The sequence below is a fragment of the Sarcophilus harrisii genome, chromosome 2, assembly GCF_902635505.1.
Source record: "Sarcophilus harrisii chromosome 2, mSarHar1.11, whole genome shotgun sequence".
NCBI lineage: Eukaryota > Metazoa > Chordata > Mammalia > Dasyuromorphia > Dasyuridae > Sarcophilus > Sarcophilus harrisii.
In genome coordinates this window covers 622,499,481-622,512,510 of record NC_045427.1, presented here as the reverse complement: position 1 = coordinate 622,512,510, position 13,030 = coordinate 622,499,481, and the positions used below count along the sequence as shown (strand labels likewise).

At 33.0% G+C, this 13,030-nt stretch overlaps 1 protein-coding gene across 1 annotated transcript; it reads left to right on the top strand.

Moving 5' to 3' along the window:
• Window positions 1-11,789: 11,789 nt before the first annotated feature.
• LOC116421191 (olfactory receptor 13A1-like) lies at window positions 11,790-12,815 on the top strand. Its single transcript, XM_031949530.1, has one exon. It carries the CDS (start codon window positions 11,877-11,879, stop codon window positions 12,807-12,809), a length of 933 nt encoding a protein of 310 aa, XP_031805390.1. The 5' UTR covers window positions 11,790-11,876; the 3' UTR covers window positions 12,810-12,815.
• Window positions 12,816-13,030: the final 215 nt, after the last annotated feature.

The following is a 13,030-nucleotide window of genomic DNA, read 5'->3' as shown; positions in this document are numbered from 1 at the left end:
GTTGTAAAACTCCTGGTTTATGTTAATTTTAACCACTCAATTAGGGAAATCTTTTAAGCCCTTGATTATTTGGCTTCCCAACTTATAAAAATTGGATATTCTATTAACCCATTCTTATAAGAATTTCCCCCAACCCATTCTCCTTATGGGCCATTGTTTAATGGGAAATGAGGTTTTGGTGGGTGGAAACAGGAACAAGAGGCAAAAGGAATTGGGCCTTTCTTCTTTAATTCTGGCCTTGGTTGGGTTAGCCCCACCCACTTCTTACCCGATTATTTATTTAAAAGATGTTTTTTAACGAGAAAAGAAAGGAGAAAAAGGCCGGGAAAATTAAGGCCTGGATTCCATTCTTTTAAGTTTCTGGCCACTCGGAGCTTACTTCCAAACTTTCCAACTGCCTTCCCTTCCCCTTTTATTTCCAAATTTATCCTTTTTCACTGGGAATAAGGGTAGCCAATTTTTAACCCAATTCTTGGCCTTGACTGGATTTTTAAAATCCACCAACAAGGCATCATTCCCATTTCCCCATTTCTCCCTAACAAAAACTTGCCAACAAAATTTTGGATTAAAGTCCTTTTCCCTTCTTTAGTATTTCCCTTTTTATAAAAATAGTTTTAATTGCACTCTGGAAAATATCACAATTTTGGATAATTTTTTGGGGCACTTCAAAATTGGTCTTCCAAATTTGGAAATGGGTTTTTTCAAACCTTTAAAAATAAAATCTTTTCCCAGTTTTTTCCTCCCTAAATTTCCTTTTATTTTTTTTCCTTCCAATCTTGAAGGTTTGTGAAAGGTTTTTAGTTGTTTAAAATTTTCTTTTTTGATCAATGTGTTCCCTCCACCTTTTCAAAAATTTTTTTCCAAATCTGAAAACCTATTTTTCTAAGGATAATTTTCTTTGGAAAATGGCCCATTTTGATTTAAATTGGTGTTCCCTTTATTTTGGGTAGGCCTTTTTCAAACCCAAAATTTTAAATTTTTCCCAGTTTGTTTCCCTCCTAATCTTGTTAGTTTTGTTGCTTCCCTTCTAATCTTGTTAGTTTTGTTTGTACAAAGGCTTTTTTATGTGATATAATCAAAATTTTCTATTTTGTGATCAATAATAATCTCCATTTCTTCTTTGGTCATGAATTCCTTCCTCTTCCACAAGTCTGAGAGGTAAACTCCTATGTTTTTCTAATTTATTTATAATCTCGTTCTTTATGCCTAAATCATGGACCCATTTTGATTTTAACTTGGTGTACGGTGTTAAGTGTGGGTCCATGCCTAATTTCTGCCCTACTAATTTCTACTTTTTACCAGCAGTTTTTGTCAAATAATGAATCCTGATCCCAAAAGTTGGGATCTTTGGGTTTGTGAAATACTAGATTGCTAGTTATTGACTTTTATTGCTGAGACTAGCGTTTCTAATAAAATATTGAATAATAACGGTGATAATGTGTGATGACTGCATATTTTAAAATTAGCCGGAGTCAGGAATTCAGGTTAAGGGAAAATCTTCAATCTTTATTCTCAGTGGAGGTGAAGAAGGATCAGAGGTAAAGAAGGATTGGAAGTAAAGGGAGATTAACAATGTCAGCAGCTGCCTCAAGAAGCCAGCCAGACCAGAAGCCATGAGACCAGAAGCCACCAGAGCAGATCCCAGTCAGCCCTCTCTCTGCTTCTCTTCTTGCCCCTCTGCCTCCACCCACCAAAATTGTCATTTCCTATACAACACATCAGGACTTGCACAGAGAGTGGGTGGGGGCCATTATTTCTCCAAGCATATATATTAATAGAGTATAGTCCAATTATTATTTAGCCTCACATGCTTGGGACCTCAATGCATCAACTCAAGCCTGAGCCCATTACAATAGTGGGCAACCTTGTTGCATACATGATCTTACTGGTAATGGTTCCAGTTTATCCCCATTGCATATGATGCTTACTGAGGGTTTTAAATATATGCTTCTGACTATTTAAAAAAAATTCATTTGTTCTTATCCTCTCAAGTGCTTTTATTAGCAATGAATGTTGGATTTTATCAAATGTTTTTTCTGCATCTATTGAAATGATCATATGGTTTTTGTTAATTTGGTTATGGATATAGTCAATTATGCTAATAGTTTTCCTAATATTGAACCAGCGCTGCATTCCTGATATAAATCTTACTTGGTTATAGTGTATTATCCGTGGGATGATTTTCTGTAATCTTTTTGCTAATATTTTATTTAAGATTTTAGCATCAATATTCATTAGGGAGATTGATCTACAGCTTTCTTTCTCTGTTTTCAACCTACCTGATTTAAGTATCAGTACACAGACACAGTATGTATGTGTCATAAAAGGAATTTGGTAGGACTCCTTCATTCCCTACTTTTTCAAATAGTTTATATAGTATTGGGGCTAATTGTTCTTTAAATGTTTGGTAGCTATGAGTTATTTCTAGTAGTTTTTTTAGTTGATTCTCTGTTTTCACTTAGTATAGCATCATATCATCTGCAAAGAGTGATAATTTGGTTTCCTCATTACCTACTCTAATTCCTTTCATCCTACCTGCTTTAGGGATCAGCACCATGTCTGTGCCCTAAAATGAATTTGGTAGGAGTCCTTCATTCCATGTTTTTTCTAATAATTTATATAGTATTGGAATTAATTGCTCTTTAATGTTTGGTATTGCAATGTAAATCCATCTGGTCCTGAGTAATTTTTCTTAGGGAGTTGATTAATAGCTTTTCTATTTTTTTTCTAAAATGGGACTATTTAAGTAATTATTTCCTCTTCTGTTAATCTGGGGAATCTATATTTTTATAGTTATTCCTCTTTTTCACATAGGTTGTCAAATTTATTTCCATAAAGTTGGCCTAAGTAACTCCTGATAATTGCTCTAGTTTTCTCTTCATTGGTGGATAGTTCTCCCTTTTCATTTTTGAGACTAACAATGGAATGTACTATTTTCTCAGTGGTACATGACATCTTCAAAAAATTGACCCTGCAGTAGGGCACCAAAACCTCAAATCAAGGTCAGAAAAAAAGAAAGAGGAAGTGAATTCTTTTCCAATCATGATACAATAAAAATGACTTGCAACAAAAAACCATGGAAAGATGCACCGAAGACTAATAGCAAATTTAACAATCTAATACTAAAGAATGAGTGGGTCCTTGTGCAACGGTGTGCCCTTTTTGAGGTAGAAAGATACTGGAAAGTGCGAAGATCAGTTGGAGGAAGGCTGAATGAATAATGGTATAAGAATGTTATAGAATATTATTTTTCTATAAGAAACTATCAGCAGAATGATTTCAGAAGTGCTTGGGAAATTTATGTTAACTGATGCTGAGTGAAGTGAATAGACCCAAGAGAAAATTGAACACAGCAACAAGAAGATTATATCACGATCAATTCTAATGGATGGGACTCTTTTCAACAGTTAAGGTGATTCAGGCCATTTCCAATGATCTTGTGAAGAAGAAAGTGAAGGGCATTGACAGAATAGTATATTTACTTTTTTGTTGTTTTTAGCTTGCATTTTGTTTTCTTTGTCTTTTTTTGATCTAATTTTTTTTTTGTGCAGCATGGTAATTATAGAAATAAATTACACATATTTATTATATATTAGATCTCATGCCCTCTAAGGGAGGGGTGGGGAAAAGAGAAAAAAAAATGGAACACAAGATTTTGCAAGGGTGAATGTTGAAAACTCCCTATGCATTTGTTTTGAAATTAAAAAAATAAATTTTAATTAAAATAAAATAATAAAAGGATGAGTTCTTCAAACAACAAATCACAGAAACAACTAATAATTTCATCCAAGAAAATAACAAAAATGAGATGCAAAACTTTAAAATAAAATATTAACAAAGAGATGATAGTAATTTATCAATAGGAAAATGCATTATGACAAAGTGGAATTTATTCTATGGATTTTTTTCCCATTTCACAAATTCTGTTTTTTTATGAGTTACTTTCTTTTTCCATTTCACAAATTCTGTTTTTTAAGAAGTTATTTTCTTTTTTTGTTGTTTTACAAATTCTGTTTTTCTGGGAGTTGCTTTCTTTTCCCAGTTTATCAAATCTATCTTTTTGTGAGTTCTATGCTTTTTCCATTTCACTATGTGTACTTTGTGTTGCCTTTTCCAAACTCTCTTGCAAGGCTTTCATTTCCTTTCCCCATTTTTCTTCTAGATCTCATTTAAGATTCTTTTAAAGTTCTTCTGGGAGAGCCTTCTTTGATGGGGATCAGATTAGTTCACCTTTTGAAGCTTCATCTGGAGAAAATCTGCCTTTAGTCTCCTCAGGATTTGAAATATGTTCTTTTCTTTCACCATAAAAGCTGTCAATTGTTAGAGTCTCTTTACTTTTTTACTCATTTTTTTTTAAAGTTAAGGTTTGCCTTTAGGGAAGGAGAGGTTTTTCAAGTGATGGCAGCTATGTTGGGTAAGGTAAGTGCTAATTCACTCTTGATTCTGGGTCTTCCATATGGAGTATTCAATGGCCTGGGGCTTTTATGCACTGGCCTTTGTGGTCGGAGTCTGCACCACCATCCTGAAACTGCTCTTCCCCGGGGTCTGCTCTGCCTGCACTGGAGTTTTTGGTCAGGTGCTTGTGCATCATTGCCTCTCTCCCATTTCTGATTAAAACAGATCTTTTCTGGTCTGTTTCCTCCCATAAATTTTCTGCTCCAGAACTCTGAGTTATCTGGGCTGGCATTTGTACTAGTTGCCCTGGTTGTCTCTCTCCCATTTCCAATTGAAACAGAACTTGGGTGGCAATCATTGAAATTATCTTCTGCTGATAATTTGTTATACTCCCAATATTTGTGGGTTCTGCTCACCCAAAACTATTCAGAGGCTGGATTTTGTAATTATTGTGAAGCTTGTAAAGAAGGTCAGAGAGAAATGCATGTCCTTTCCCCCATCTTGACTCCACTCCTAGAAGTGATATTTATACCAGGATTTCAAGGCTGCTAAAATATCAGAAAAAAAATTTTTTTAGTATAATTGACCATATCTAAAATAAACCTAATAGATATCATTTGACTATGTGAATAGATCTACACACACACACACACACACACACACACACACATATACACACATACTCAAAAAAAACTTTTGATGGGGAAAACAAATCATTAAAAGCACTACAGAGCATAATAATAAATGATGTTTTTCTTAAATGATAAACAGCATCTGTCTAAACCATAAGCATTATTTAGAAGCATCTAAATATTTATTATTGTGCAATTATTACTATTATTAAATATTTTATTAGAAATGTTCAATTTAGCAATGAGAAAAAAAGTTGAAAAATTGAGTAGGAAATGTGGAAATAAAATTATTATGTAATAATAATAAAAATAATAAAGTATTACTCCTATGGCATATTTAGAGAATTCTACTTGAAACAATTCACAACTTTAGCACAGTTGCAAGGGATAAAATGATCCCACATAAATCATTGATATTTCTATATGGTCCTGGCAAAACATGCAGTAAAGGCTTCATTTCAAGATATAAAGAGAACTGAGTCAAATTTTAAAAAAAATCAATACCCAAATGATAAATGGTCAAAGGATGTGAACAGACAATTTCAGATAAATTAATTAAAGCCATCAGGAGAGAAGTTTGGGAACATGGAGGAGTAGATCAATAAACTTCAAACTCTTCAGAATTCCCCTACAAACAAAATAAATTTGTGCCTTAGATGAACATAGACTGGTCAGAACCCAAAAAGACTTAGGGCAAAACAGGGGCCTACTGGCATAATTCAATTCACTCATAATCCAAAATTTGTTCTTATTCCTTACTGTCTCAAACAAAATTCTGTTTTCCTTGGTTATTATCAAAGCAAACTTAAAAAAAATACTCAGAATGCAATGGTTTGTTATTTAGTTAAAAATATTCTGGCATCTATTGTACTCACTTATAACATTTGTATATGCAGCACATTAATTTTATATTCTTCTAAAAATGCTATTGTTCCAAAACATGCTGTTATTCCTATAAAATATAATGAATTTATTACCAACAAACAATTTTTTTTAAAGCATAGAAGAGCAAAAAGTAACATTTTTCATCCCTTTGCAATAGACAGTTGTGTCCTAGGACCATCATGGTTACTGGTGGGGCAAAATCATTTCCTAACGTCAGTTGGAATATCTCAGACTTTAGGTTCCTTAAATGGGGGTTTAGCAGGAGAGGAGACATTAAAACTGTGACTGATTTCATTCAATTCGTATGGAGACAAGTAGAAAAATATAGATTACAAATGAATGCTACACCTCAGTCTCCCCCACTGATTCTAGAAAAGTTTGGCTTAGCTATGATAAATAAATGTTAAGGAGACATTTATAAAACTGCATATTATTTAAGCTTACATATTGGGAAGTGCAAGACATTTATAAAAACTGCATATTATTTAAGCTTACATAGTGGGAAGTACAATATTGATTCTGTAGAGAGGTATGTAATACAATAAATGGACTGCTAGGCTTAGAATCAGGAAGACTCATCTTCCTAAAGTCAAATATGTCTGCACATAATGATTAGAAGTGTGAGCCTGAGTAAGTCAATTAAACCTATTTGCCTTATCTGGAGAAAGAAATGGCAAGCCACTATAATATCTTTGCCAGGAGAATCCCAAATGGGGTTAAAAAGGGTTGCTCATGACTGAAGAACAAAAAAGACATTACAGTTACTCCACATCATATGAAAAGGATATAGTTTTTGTATAATTATGTGTATATATATATATATATATATATATATATATATAGTATTTAACATATACTTTAACACATTTAACATGTATTGGACTACTTGCCATTTAGGGGAAGGGGGGGAAGTAAGGGAAAAATTGGTACATAAGGTTTTGCAAGGGTCAGTATTGTAAAACTACCCATGCATATGTTTTGTAAATAAAAAGCTATAATAATAAATAAATAAATAAAGGATATAGTTTATTTTTTTTTATTCATTATCACAGTAAGCTTTCTTCACATGTCCTTCAGTTTTACAGGCTGCAGTTAAAAAAAAAAAAAAGAATTTACACACTGCATAAAATGAAAGGTCACAATTGGAAAGAACCAGTGAGAGAGTTTAATTGTCCCTTAGAGTTTTAATTTAGAACAATTTTCCCCAGTGTCCTCTGTAGTTATTATATGCACAGTTATTGGACTTAGAGCTTCTTAAAGGCTAGTTGAAACTTGACCATGAGAGTGATATCTGCATTGTTCAAGAAATGAAGATTTTGAAGTTTTTCTTCATCAGAGAGCAATTAAGAATATGAGATTAATTAAAAAGATAAAGTTTAGACCAGAAGACTTATTCTGTGAGTATGGAGGCATATGTGAATATGCTAAGGCACAATCCTATTTTTTTTTAATTCTCAGGATAATATAGGGTGGTTTTATAATAACTGGGGAAAATAAAAAATATAAAAAAGAAAATATAGAATTCATAGTGACATTTGAATTTTTTCCTCAGTATGTACATTCTTACATTCTCAAAAGTAATTCTCAAAAAGTAATGAATTTATAATAGCTCATGATCAAGCATTTCTCATTGTTATATTTTAGGGAAATGTTCAAAGCAATGCTCCATTTCTAGACATTTATTTCACTACTCTTTCATGTGAGGCTTAGATTATAGGAGGGAGACTATGTGATCACAAACTTTCCATATTTGAATGTTTGTCATAAGGAAGATAGATTTGACTATCTTTTAATTCAAAAATAGGCAATAGTCATGTCCATGAAGCCAGGATCGACCACATGATCTTGAAAAATCACTTGACCTCTCACTGTTCTAAATGACTCTAAGACTAGAATGAAAGGTAGGATGAATAGAGGTGATTTCCTTATTTTAAAGTTTTCTAAATGAATGAATTTAAAAGGTCCAGGTCCTATTTCTGATTACTCCTAAAAAGCAGAGACAGAGACTGTGGAGGCAATTTACAAAGAAAAATTAGTTTTAATATGTGGGGAAACTGCTCTTATATCAGAATTGAATTTCTGGGGACATGGGAAGAAAAAATTGGGATAATCCTCCTCCTGTTTCTAATCATTAAATATAAGATGGTAAGAATGGGGAAAATGAGTTTTATATAGTGCTTTACTTTTGCAGTGCAAATTTTGTCCATTATTCTACATGAAAATGCATGGAAATGAGAGAAGGAAAAGCCTAATTTTGTGATAAAGCAGTTAATGTATATGAAGGGGAGCATTGTTATATTAGGATAGGCCTAGATTTTGAGGGACATTAAAGGTCAAGTACAGGAATTTTAAAATTTTCTTTCAGCAATCTATATGTACTAACATACATATGCCCACACATTTATAACATATACTCATAGATATATTTGTTCAAGAATGTAAATGGTTTATTTTTTAATCATTTTATAAAGTAAACTTTTGGGGAAACTTGGAAAAAGTTAACTTTAGTTTCAATTTTTCAATGGCCCTTCCCCAAAACTAAACAAGTTCTCAGTCCTGGGGGGAGGTAAATATAATTCCAATTTTAATTATTTGGAAATCTGGGATTAGAAAATATCAAAGACATAATAAAGAGAGGGATATTAATGTATAATTCTCCTTTTTGTTCTGCATAAATGCAGATTGCATTCTATTTGGTGATTAGTAATTTCAGAACAAAATGAACAAAGCATTCAAAACAAAAGAAAATAGTCACAGTGACTACTTGGAGTCTGTCAAGATGGCAAGTGGCTGTTAGGTAAAAGGACATGGAGAGAAGACCCAAATTAAAATCTGGTCTCTGGCAATTATTATATATGAGACCCTGAGCAAATCTGCCTTATTTACTTTTTTCTGTAAAATTGGAATAATAATAATAATTGGTATAACAATATCTAAAGTTCTTGAGAAGACAGAAGAAAGTAATTTTTGTACTACTTTGCAAAACTAAAGCATTATGTATTATATAGATTAAAGTGCTATATTCAAATGCTTGTTATTATTATTGATGAGGCTACCCTTTTCATACAGAGTGGTTACTGAGAATAAACGAACAAGAGAGAGTTTAAGTGAGTTTAACTTTTTGAGGTATAAAATGGTACATTCCCATATTTTCTCCTTGTAGTTACAGATGTACCCCATTTATCAAATCTATGATGGGGTTTCCCTGAATTACTGAACAACATTTTTTTTCTTAAGAAAAGGCTGGGTTCTGTTGCCAAAATACAATCTTATCCTCTGAAAGCATGGACATTTGATTATATAAACAACTCCAGAGCTTTCTCAAAGTAAGAAAAGAGTTACTAGATGTTAATCAAAGAATCCCAGGATTTTTGAAGTAGAAAGTGTGCCAGACTTTACCCCCCCCCAAAAAAAAATATTTCCCTTATTCAAATTCTCCAATAGGGGCCAGGCAGCCTCTTAGGAAGAGTTAAAATTAGAGAAAAAACTCACTTTCAGGTTTTCTAAGATTTGGGGTCAAAGAACTTATTTGTATTTTTAAAACATGTTGATATGTGGATTTAAACTTGGTTTCCTTTGTTATCCTATGTATTTTATTTTCTCCTTTGGAAATATCTTGAAAAAGGATTTGAAATTTACATAAAATACCAAAATATTAAATACCAAAAGGGTCTATAATAAAAAGAAAAAGTGAAGATCCACACAGAGCCTGTTAAAGCAGCCTATGTCATTTTCCCACAGGGAGAGTTAGAACTAGAATTGAACAGGAAGAAAGGAGAATCAGACACTAACCAACCCCAGTGTAAAGATGATTTTTTTCTATACCAAGTTTTCCTGATGTGGCTCTATGCTTGCTACATATTTATACAATAAAATGTTTAAGAAAGTACAGTGACAGCTCATTGAAGGAAAAGGGAGAGATGTCCTTTCCTAATAAAACTGAATTGCATTTCTAATAAAGAATTAGACTTGATAAGTTGTATGAGAAAAACAATTGAGAAAATATAGACACTTTGCAAAAAGTTTTAATTTATGAGAAGCTTTCTATACAATGATCTGAATGCAGATGTACTAGATCTTTTATGAAATTCAAATAGAGAAATATTTTTCTTTTAAAATTAAATTGATCTGTATATTGAACTGAAACCTTTACCTTCCACCCCTGTTTTCCTCTCTAAGGTAAAGTATGGTTTTCTACAACTTTGACTTTGATTCCAATATTTGAAGACATATTTTTGTCCCAATTCTATGCCTTTTACATGGAAATTCCTTTGGCTCATTCAGTAAACTCTCATACTTTTTTTAAAAAATCCGCTTATTATCCCGGTTTCAAATTGTTGATATTGTTTCAAAAATGTGATATTCAGAAATAAGTTCAATATGTTTGATATTCAGAATCCAGTATCATTAATAATTTCCTTTATCCTGGAAAAATTACATCAGAGCAAAATTATGATAAAAATATAATTTTATCACAGGGTAAATAGACATAGCAGAAATATTTAAAAGCATTTTTTTATTTACAAATTATCTCTTTTTATATTTCCTTGGCTGAATTGATAACAAAGCTTATTTAAATGATCTGAAAGTCAAATATCCCAGTCAGAAATGCCTAAGGACCAGAAATCATTAGGAGAGATATCATGATGTTTTTGAAATCTGCTGCTTTTGTCCCCATTTTTCCCTTGAGAAAACTGGAGTCAAAAGTGTTTGAGTCTGTATTTGAACTCAGATCTTTCTGACTCTAGGATTAGCATTCCATTCATTGCACCGCTAAAATGAGTAAAATGGAAAGCTTTTGTCAATTAAAGTGTAAGCAAGTAGAATAACAAGTAACACTTTTGTTCATTGAACATTTCCATAAAATACATAATACTTTCTAAATGGCAACTATGGATCATTATTTTAGGGAATAAAATCTTACATTACTATTACCATCTCATTGTTCTATTATTAATTAGCTTTGTAGAATTGTGTAGAACATACAAAGATTAGTTTCATGGAGAAAATAATTATAATTGGGTTACCAAGTAAGGGGTAAAACCTTTGACTATAAAAGAAAGAGAGGAAGAAAGAATGAGAGAGGGCAGAAGTGAATGAACAAGAGAAAGAGATAGAGAAAAGGGAGAGATTATATATAGAATAATATTCACTGAGCACTTTCTATAGGCACAGTAGGTTGCTAAGGACTAAAGGGATCACAAACGAAGTGTAAATCTGGCTTTCTACATGAACTGAACACTTTAAAGGGAGCTGATATGTAACTTCTAGTCTCTTAACTTTTGTCTTTTAATTTATAAAATGGGGAATAACTGACTTACTTCCCATTGCGATACCATATTGTGAAATCTGAAAATAAATGTGTGAAAGCTAATAGAATGTGACTTTCAGGAAAGAAGTTAATATCTTAACATAATCTTTTGATTGCATCTACCATGTGTCAGAATAACAATATATAGATTATATCTATATATGTATATATCTACATATAAGTATACATATATGTGTATGTATGCATATCACATCCGTGATATCCTAAGAAAACACATGCTGGGATGCATTGGGAAGATAAGTAATGTACATCCAGGCCATGGAGGACCCAGATTGTAAGCATGTACAGCAGAATCTGGTTCATAAGGAAAAATGCCTGATATTGATGAAAAGAACACATAAAAGGAGAGAAGCTAGTAGAAGATGAAATCTTTAATATGAATCAATTCTGGATTTAATTTTAAAGGATCTAATTGTATAATGAGCTTATGGGGAAGCTGTAATGTTTAACATTTTACTCTTGTGTTCTTGTTAAGTGGAATTTAGAGTTTGGGTTTCATGAGTGTGCCTACACATTTAACAAGTCTCCTCATTTTCTAGATGATATCACCCACCACATTTCTGCAGTTTGGTTGACACTTGAAAGTATAATTCAAGAACTTCCTGTATGATCCAGAAAATCCTCCTACATCAATGGCCATTGGTAACAACTCACAAGTGACAGAGTTCATTCTCCAGGGATTCTCTGAACACCCAAAATTTCGGCTTCTATTATTCTGTTGTTTCTTCTCCTTGTATATGATGGCCCTCACAGGCAATGTCCTGATCATCATGGCCATTATACTAAATCCAAACCTCCACAGCCCTATGTACTTCTTTTTGTTTAACTTGGCTACAATGGACATTATCTGTACCTCCTCTATTCTGCCCAAAGTGCTGGAAGGACTGCTTACAGAAAAGAACACCATCTCTTATAGGGGCTGTATGACCCAGCTCTACTTCCTCATTTGGTCTGCATCATCAGAACTACTTCTTTTCACAGTCATGGCTTATGACCGCTTTGTGGCCATCTGCCACCCCCTACATTACAGTACTATGATGAACAAGACACTCTGTAATGTATTGGCAGCTGGCGTGTGGCTCATTTGTGCCTTCAATTCCTCTATAAATACTGGTCTAATGACAGGACTATCTTTCTGTGGACCTAATGTGATTACTCATTTCTTCTGTGAGATTCCCCCTCTCTTGTTGCTCTCCTGTACTTCTACCTATATTAACAGTGTCATGACTGTCATAGCAGATGCATTTTATGGTTTCATAAATTTTCTTCTGACATTGGTATCCTATGGTTTTATCATCTCTAGCATCCTGAAAATACGGACATCAGAGGGAAAGAAGAGGGCCTTCTCTACCTGTTCCTCTCATCTTATTGTGGTGTCCATGTATTACACAGCTGTTTTCTATGCTTATATAAGTCCTATTTGTAGTTATGATCCAGAGAGGAGTAAACTGGCTGGTGTGTTGTATACCATGTTAAGCCCAACTTTAAATCCTCTGATCTATACCCTAAGGAACAAGGAGGTCAAAATGGCCCTTAGGAAGCTTTTCCTAACCGTTAGGAAATAATTAGGGATTTTAAAGTCTTTTCACATTGAATACAGGTACAGTATAAAGCCTTTTTTTTATTTGTGCCTATGTTTGAGAAAATAGAAATATTAAAAGATCTGTATTGGAAATACCCTTTGATGCTTATCATGATCTTAAATATTTGGGTTGCAAGGCTCAGATTTATAGGGTTACTGATTTTCTTTCAAACATTATTTAAATGTGAAATAGTGAGCCCTACC

Bases quoted from the DNA above. Each gene is read 5' to 3' on its own strand.
- LOC116421191 (XM_031949530.1), top strand. From the start codon at position 11,877: ATGGCCATTGGTAACAACTCACAAGTGACAGAGTTCATTCTCCAGGGA.